General features: G+C 40.1%; 1 protein-coding gene across 1 annotated transcript in view; it reads left to right on the forward strand.

The window, feature by feature from the left end:
- The window catches only part of nsmfa (NMDA receptor synaptonuclear signaling and neuronal migration factor a), a 38,706-nt gene extending 33,714 nt beyond the window's left edge, over window positions 1–4,992 (forward strand). The window contains 2 exon segments of the mRNA XM_069703652.1: window positions 804–879; window positions 1,974–4,992. Coding sequence (XP_069559753.1) covers window positions 804–879; window positions 1,974–2,071 — 174 coding nt within the window. The 3' untranslated portion in view covers window positions 2,072–4,992.
- Window positions 4,993–9,049: the final 4,057 nt, after the last annotated feature.

Raw genomic sequence — 9,049 nt, forward strand, 5'->3', positions numbered from 1 at the left:
GCAAACACAAGAAATGAAAGCTGCTTTTTCTTTACCAACTCCATTCTAACATCACAAAGTGAAAGACAAAGACATGTTTGCCCTTTGATTTCTCTGACATGGGAGATTCTTCATGACTAAATTCAAGCGAGAAATCGGTGAGCTTCGATTCCTGCTGTGTGGGCTGAAAAGTGTCAAGAAAAATCCTATAATTTCAATATTTCTCCAATTAAAATGTTGTCATTACAGCAGCAAATAATGATCATTCTAAACGTTGATTTCTCCATCAACTATTTCTTTTAACTGATCGAGCAACCATTTAATTAGAAAAATTCCCACTCAGGGCCCAAAGTCATGTCTTCAAATTACTAATTTTGTCTTAAAAAAAAAAAAAGTATTCCATAGGGTCTCCACATAGGGTTTACTGGGCCGAACCGACCACATAGATGAAAAATCACTATCAACATTTACAGGTGAAAAAAAGAATACCTTTGCAACTTGTGCTCTCATCTCATTTCCTGTCGTCCTTGTTACCTACAGAATGTGCATCTATCTGTTTAGCAGTAACAAGCTGAATTCATTGCTGTCCTCTGTGCGTGTGTGTGTGTGTGTGTGTGTGTGTGTGTGTGTGTGTGTGTGTGTGTGTGTGTGTGTGTGTGTGTGTGTGTGTGTGTGTGTGTGTGTGTGTGTGCGTGTGCGTGTGCGTGCGTGCGTGTTTCTATGTTTGTGCGAGTTGTGTCTTGAGGATGCAGGCTCCCCTGCTGCTAGCGTATCCGAGTGAAGTAGGATTAATTGGTGTTTGCTTTCTTATCTCGGCCCGACAGCTGTTCAAGAAACTCAAGAATCTGATGAGGCCTTATTCTGTTGAGTTCGAGTCACCACTGGAGCTGTCTGCGCAAGGTGGGTCAGAACAAACAAGCACACCCAAACATGAAGATCCCAGGCAGTCTCACATGCATAGTAATTCACACACACGTGCACATGTAACATCCACGACATACGAGAGGATGCAGGCAAATTCCATCTGTCCAGTGCTGATAACTGGAGGAAGAATTTCCTCTAACAGCTGTTCCCTCGTTTAAAAATCTGATTTATTTTGTCACTTCCTGTTTCCTTTTCATTTCAAATCCGTTTATTTTCTTCTTGAACACTCACTTGCCTTCTCTTTCATCCTCATCCTTCTATAATTTCTAGTTTTTAATGGAACTGATCCACGTCTTTCAGACTTTAGACTCCAGGTTATGGCACAAGGCCCGCTCCACAGGAAAAATGAGTGCTCATTAGCATCTTTCATTCGACGTCTCCTACCTCCTAAGAGACCAGTTCTCTGAAAGCGCACTCCTCTGGAGACAAAATCAAGGTTATTTTCTCCAAACCACAGACATTATACAACAGTTTTCATAGGTGGAGCAGTAAAACATTATACACTGATCTATGAAATCAATGGAGTATGCTTTGAGTCTAAATTATTCTGAGGGATAGCCAAAAAACACTTAAGTTTAGGGATGTGGGATGAGACCTTAGATGACACGTGACAATCAGCCACTCCGACGTGCACACTGTTACTTTACATGAAAAGCACACTCCCTCCTGTATTGACACTTTACATAAATTGTGAGGTGCACAATCACCAATGTGATTGATAAAATACTGGGCTGAATTTAAGGAAGCAAATGTTATCAGGCTAAACTAAAATTCAATTCAAAGATTTCCCCAGAATCAAAACAAACAGAAAAACAACTTACTAAGAAGTTCAGCTTCACTTTCCTGAAAGCTTTACCAAAATCTTTTATAGAATAATATTGAACAAAGATGGATTTAAAGATACACACAATATATTCATCGAATGCTCATCAGAAATCCTCAGACTACAGCATATTATGGTTTTCACATTTTGTGCTTTAATGTGCTTTTTATTGTTGTTCTCGGCTATGATGAAGTTGCGCTTCCTAAAAGCCTAATTCAAACTTTTCCGGTCTCATTTACTGTTTAAGGCAAAGAGATGATCGAGATGTACTTCGACTTCCGCCTCTACCGCCTTTGGAAGACCCGCCAGCACTCCAAACTCTTGGACTATGAGGAGTTTTTGTGACAAAGACACCGGGACAACGGGCACAGCGGAGCCATCCGGTGCCACGCGGAACCAGTTCAAACTGACCCAGTGACTGAACATTGTTCTACTGTACTGCTCGGCCCGTTAACTCAATATAAACAGTCACGACCTGCTTTCATCCTGGAGAGGGCTGAGAGAGGAGGAAGGGCAATAGCAGAACAAAGAGGCGGAAGATAAAGTAGATTATGCCTCATTTCCAGAGTGAGGGTCAAAGACTATCAACAAAAACAAAGGCCAAAACAGTAAAAAAATGAGGAAAAAGCTGGCGACAGCTGGACTTTATAGTCACCAAGTCTGTCTGCCTCTTGAGTTGAAAGCAAAATTCGAGATTGTGTAAAAAGAAATACCATTTCAGTCGCACCTCTGTTGCAAGAGCGTACTTTCTGAAGCCGACGTGCTTCAGAAACGTCACTGAAACTCATTCCAACATCATGTGGTTCTGTGTTTTGACTGGACCTCACAGAAAATCTCAGACATACACATAAATAACCCATACGTCGATGTGTGTATATATCACATGAATATATTAGCATAGCTTTAGTCATGCAAATAATCCTCTATATGAGATTAATGATGCATCATTTATTTTTGATGTGTATTGTTGTGCAGTTTCATATGGAAATACGTTGGAATAACTCAGGTTTTAGCCATGAAGTAATTACTCTGTTTGTCTATTCTATCAAGATATTGTAATCTTCATCGCCATCGCTTGGAACGAATGTATTATCTCCCTAGAGATGTGTCTTTGAGGAACTAATGTTTCGAAGGAGAAACAAAAAGTACAATGTGCTGACTGTGTGTGAGTGCGCGTATTTTCCATTTTAAAAAAAAGAAAAGAAAACACACAGATGTGTGTATTTTCCATGCTCCTCTGTTAAAGCAAAAAGTATTTTCGCCATCACCCCCACAACAATCTCTCTGTCACTTGCATCCACACACAAAGACTGTCTAACATGATTCATGATGTCAAGAGGGATGTAACAGCCATCCAAGGGCTCCTTGCCCTGTAGCGTAGGAGTTGCCCTGTTGATCCCTCCTGCTCTTTCGCAGAAGGTCCAGGCCACTTAGGTGGCCGCCGTCAACACTGCTGGCCGCGCTCACTATCTGACAAACGCCATCCGCTTTCCCCTAATGGCAGCCAAATGAGCTCCTTCCAACTCTCCCTTCACTTTACTGGGCTGTGATCCAGTTTGAGGACCGGGGTTCTCTGAATTAAACAGGTCTGCCAGGGGTTTGGGCTGTTAACAGCCATCTGCTTCCTCTGCCAGGTGTCAACTGGTTTAAAAGGCCAGACATGCTTTATTGCACTGAGTGTGTGTCTGCGTCTCAGACCCGAGCGACCCGAGGAAACGGGGAAAGAACGGGGCTTATTGATTTCTTAAAATGTATATTTATATATATACTAAGCAATCAATAAGCCTGATAAAGGGACACTCCACAGAAACCACATATATTGTTTAGTATCATGAAAAGAGTTAATCAGCCTGTGAAACTCTTTATGTCTTCTGTGGCTCTGGGGGAAGATTTCCGCTGTAAATAACCTTGATGCAGTGAGATTGAAAGATTTGGGAGGTTTTCCAGACAGTGAAGATCTAATGAAAGATACCGTGGAGTTTTTTTTTTTTTTTTGGAAAGTGTAGGATTGAGGGTGTTTGGGACTTGACACAATTTCTTGCCCTCTGCCGCTTAAATTTGTAACCCTTTTTTTTTTAGTGTTGTTGCAAGCAAGCTACCTTTGTGGAAGTGCAAAGCTAAATAAGTGGAGCACCCTTATAATAATAATTCAAATATTTCAATAGAACAGATATCTAAGTTTCATTAAGGAGCAGTGACACTCGAAGAGGACAAAAATGCCAATACTCTGGTGTCAACATAAGAAATAAGCCGAGACCAGAACACTGAGCTCTTCTGCTTCTTGAGTGTCAGACGGAGCAATTATCACGGAAGCATTTCCGATTTACTTGATGAAGGGATTATCAGCAGAGCAACGTCAGTCACGTCACGTATCACTGCTCGACCAATCAGAGCGGTGTCGCACGATGACAACATCCTCTAAATGTCAGCAACACTGCAAAGTGGAATATTAGAGCAGTTGTTGAGTTTTAGCATTAGTGAAGTGACAGCTCACAGTTTGCTTGGGTCAAAGGGTTTTAGATGAGTGTGGTCAAGTGGTCCTAGCTCTGCATAACTCATAAACATACAAACACGCACACACCAAACAAATACTCTACATGTGTGTACGGTCAATACTTTTCCATTTGTCATTATTTGCGTGAATGTGTTAATATTCCAGAGTTGTGTGCAGAACTTTTATTTTGCGTTCAAGTCAACCAGTCTCGCTGGAGTGCTCTCTATGTCTCGACAAGCAGAGCTTTGGTTTTTGTTTGCCCTCTCTGACATTGCGATGCTGGCCTACGGTTCGTCTGGCACAGATGAGTGCTATCTCTCAGCCTGAGTCACGCAGAACATGTTTTGTTTTTTTCACTTCAGATTTAAAATGCAACAGTTACGCAACCTGTCACCTCACTGAGACGTTTTTAATTCCAGCAAAACACATTAAGCTGACAAATTCTCAAAAGAGTTGCCCCAAACAGCAGGGGGTGGGGGGGGGGGGTGGGGGTGGCGGGGTTAATAGAAATGTGTTTTCTTAACTTCACCCTGGCATAATTCTCCAGATCAGAGACATGGACACCGGTTATTTTCAAGCAGGTCAAAGAAAGATAGTCTATGAAGAAATTACTAATTTGTTTATGATTTATAAAACTGTTTGAACTGACCATGATGTGAAAAGCACTCTGACTCAGGAGTTTGAGAGAGCTTCTGTTTTTTTCTTCAGCAAAAATTTAAAAAAAAAATTTAAAAAAAAAATCACCGGGAATCTAATTAAAGATGCAAACATGTCCATTTGTCTGTGATGTATTGTTTGCCTTTTCATTTCTGTTGATACATTTGGAGGACCAAAAACAAAAGAGTTAGGTTAGAAAGTATAATTCTCTATCAAGAATCAACTTTCCTATTTTGAATGGCTTTTTATTCTGCCCAAATGAACACAGCTCAAACTCTCCTACCCCTCCTTCATCCCTGCTGTGTATTACATGAATGGAGAGGAAACTGAACAAGACTGTGCACCACAGGACTCTTCCTCATTTCTGACATAAGAGCTGTGAAGTCATTTTAGCTGTAAAAAAAAAAAAAAAATGAGAGGCATGTTTCCAGCGAGGATGTGTCATACCAAAGCTTCTGCAAAATTACCCTCATTTTTTTTTTTAGTTTTAAAGAACTTCTTGACAAACTGTTCCAAATTACTTGAATGAGAATCATAGCCATGTCGACTTCCTAGCTTTTACCTCAGCAGGGGAAAAGAAAATCTGATGGAGTGTATTATGTGTTAAGAATCCCACTTAAATTCAAGTTCTGTCTGTAGTCAGCAGGATGTCAGTACACATGTCAAAGGAAAAAGCTTGGAAAGCAAATTTACTATATTGTACTATACATTAGACTCAGGCTTCCCAGAGCCAAGAGGCTTTCTGTGCTGTAAAATGATTCGTGCAAAGCCCTAACAGTACAGAGGAAGGTGCATCGAAGAGGCTGGTTTCAAACAAAAAGAGAGAGAAACAGATTTCTTTCTGTGAAGAATAATACACTCGATTCAGCCTCAGAGCCAGAAACAAATCAGAAGCAATGAAAGACGCAGGTATGGAGACCAAAACCAACACGAATGTTGAATTATTTTGTCTTATATAGGTGCGACTTACTATGCAAAAACACAGATAAGGCAGTTCTGATACTCGAACAAGTAGTTTTAAGGTGCTTTATCTCGCCTTGGATCCCTAATCTCTCGGTCTTTCACACACTCCGCCTTCTGTGCACCACCTCTCTCCACCTCCATCCATCTTCCTCCACTTGAACTGGAATAGCAAATAAGCATTGAGTTTGATGTGCAAAAACTGAGTTTGCAAACATCACAGACATTTAATATTCAGCAGCAATCAGTGGAGCACAATCTACAGCATGTCCTGCATGTCTGGGCTTTTAGGTCCGTTCCTTTTCCCCCCACATCTACACTGCCTTATTTCCTTTTCGCCTGGCTCTTGTATATGGCACATGCAACATGACAAGAGTGAAAATGCATAAATTACACAAGTATCGTGTTAATGTAGACAGAGCAGGACTTAACAGCTAGGCAGCTCCCCTGAGGTAAATAAAGCAACTCTGCATCACTCCTCCTGAGGCTATTACAAGCGGAATTATTTCCAATGCTCAGCTGTAAGAATGAGGCTCATCACCTCTGCAGCCTGTGTGAAAATGACCACGCCGGGGGGTAAGCCAGTATTTGAGAGAGACAAAATGCTATAAGGATCCTCAAAAAAATCAAAAGCAACAACCAGGGTGGGAACATGCCAGAAAGCCACTTCAGGCTGCATGATGATACTCTAACGTCAATATTCATATTTCTTCACAATAAAAAAAAAAAAAATCAACAACAATGAAAGCATGGAACAACAACCAGAAATGAGCTCGGCCACTCCGAGGCCACCATCAACAAGTTGTTACAGTGGAGCAAGCGCTTTGCATACAATGTGCACAAAGCCAAAAACATCATCTCCATATTAATAAAATCAGCAGGTACTTCGGTGAAGTTAGCTGTGGCGGAGTAGACTCTTTGGTAGGAGATGTCCCGGTGTCAAGACGTCCACGGCAGGATCTCCAGGTGAACGTCCCGTGCAGGCAAGCAGTAGCAGCAACAGCTGGGGAAAACTTTATTCCTCCTCAAAGACGTCCCCGCTTGTTTATGGAAAACCATAGGTAAGGCAGCAATGCAGGCAGCAGGAGTTTCAGTAGCGGAGGGGGAGCATTTTAAACAACCCGCCAAAATAAAGTTAGACTCTTCCAGGGGAGTGGGACTGAATCACCGGTGAAAATAACAAGTTAAAGTCTCGAATTGTGCACATCAGTGAAAGTATGGGCATTAGAAACAACAGGCTTATGTAGGCTACTTTAGGTCAGCCTATAAGGACTGTAAGTGTTTGTTGGGCCGAGTTAGGGCATTAAAATAAGCATCCGTTTCAGTCAAACGAGGTCACGTGGTGGTCCAACTTCTCTGGATGTCACAGTACACTTTTCAAATCTGGCTTCCGGTGAGAAACTCCCGCGCTGTCTAAATTCATGCCCGCTGCGCGTAGCGCTTGCGGATTTCTACCGGCATAGGGTATGACAGTGTTTTTACTTGTAAATATTGTTCCCTGCCACAAGGGGGAGACAAAGGTTCAGCAATGCAGCTTTAAGCTCCCCAGGTACTAAAGGCCGATCTTATGAATAGGCTAGGTTAAAGATCAAACTTATTTGAATTAAAAGTTAGATTTTGGAACTTTGTTATTACTTTTGCATTCAATCAAGAATAGTTGTGTTGTAGCCTATTTTAATCTGCTTTAGTGAAAGACTTGCAACCATGTTTCATTAAAACAAAATAACAATAAAACTGATCATGAAGTTTTGTGTTTAAAATTTCTGTCTAAAAAGTGAACAGGAACTCTAGCTTTTGAATAAATGTATTGTAGAAAAATAGCGACATTATTTTCCTCAGAGATGTAGTGAAGTGTACAGTAAAAGATTGGAGTAGCCTGTAAATAATTAGTTTCTTATTTCTACTGGTAATGAGGTAAGAAAAGTACCAGTGAAGTGAAGTTCTTTGCTTGAAACAGCACACAGGCTTCATTCAATTTAAGATTGAAATATGTGAAATATATGATAAACCTTTTATAAGGATACCAAATGCAAAAGGGTTCAATATCTCCCAAAACGTTTAACATTGTCTTTTTTTGAACATTGAATTTTAAGAAATTCTTAAATTTTCATGACTGATGTCTGAAGTAGAGTGCTTCATTTGAGTGCTTTCTCGCTTTAAAGACTTTTTGAGGCATAATTCACATCGTCCTTTAATCTTTCCAAGTGCAGCTTTGGCAGAAAGTTCATTTCAATGTTATATTTCTCTTTAGAAGACAAAGATTTAGAGATTGCAGCCATCTTTAATTTAGCAAACTAAAGATATTGAAGAAAGACCATGTTAATGGAAGAAAAGGACTAAACCATTTTACCCATATAAGTAGGTCTGAGCGTATATTTTTACAGATCGCTGATTAAGGCCTTTGTTCTGTTGTTTGAGTGCTTTTTTTGTTTGTTCTTTTCTCACCTCCAGCAGGTAAACAATTAACTGAGCATGACGAGAAAAGGCTCAAATTCTGTCACAATCAGCACTTCTCATTTGCTGATGTGAGGTTTTAGGCTCCCTTATGTACCCCAGCGGAAAGCATAACACACCAACCAGTTCAAGACCTGAAGCAGCCTCTGAACTGCACTTACACTGTCTTATATGACCCGCATTACATTGTGCTGCTGTGAGGAATTTGTTATCAATCCCAGAGACTTGAAACATTTCAAACCTGCCCTTTGTATATGCTGATGTTTTGATGTTCATGGTTGCAAGGAGAGTGGCTGACGCCTAAGTCTTTGTTGTATAGTTGAATAGTTCTGTCTCTATGTTATGTGCAACTACATTTTTTTTTTTTTTTTTAATGAATTTTCATTGGATTTAGATCAAAATAGTTTTCCAACAAAGCTAAACACAGAGATAATTGGATCTTATATTATTCTGGTATAATTAATTGGTGTGTTAAATTGATATTTAGCTGACATTGATGTAATTCATCTGAGCACAAACCTATAAGAACCAGGAATGAACATTTTAAGATAAATTAGTGTTAAAGACAAATCTTTAATTTTTCTGTAAATTTTCTTGAGTCTAACAGGATCATTAATTGAGAACTCAGGTCTTTTTTTTTATACATGGTCAGATGAACTGCAATGCAATCAAATTTGCACAAGAGGTCAGTGTGACACTTTATTTCCCAAGATGTGTGAAACCTCCATTGAAGGTCAAATCGAACAATTTGAGCATTG

This window comes from Brachyistius frenatus, unplaced genomic scaffold, assembly GCF_029030835.1.
Source record: "Brachyistius frenatus isolate BFR_SWC_R1_liver_20210118 unplaced genomic scaffold, ASM2903083v1 Contig_3, whole genome shotgun sequence".
Taxonomy (NCBI): Eukaryota; Metazoa; Chordata; class Actinopteri; family Embiotocidae; genus Brachyistius; species Brachyistius frenatus.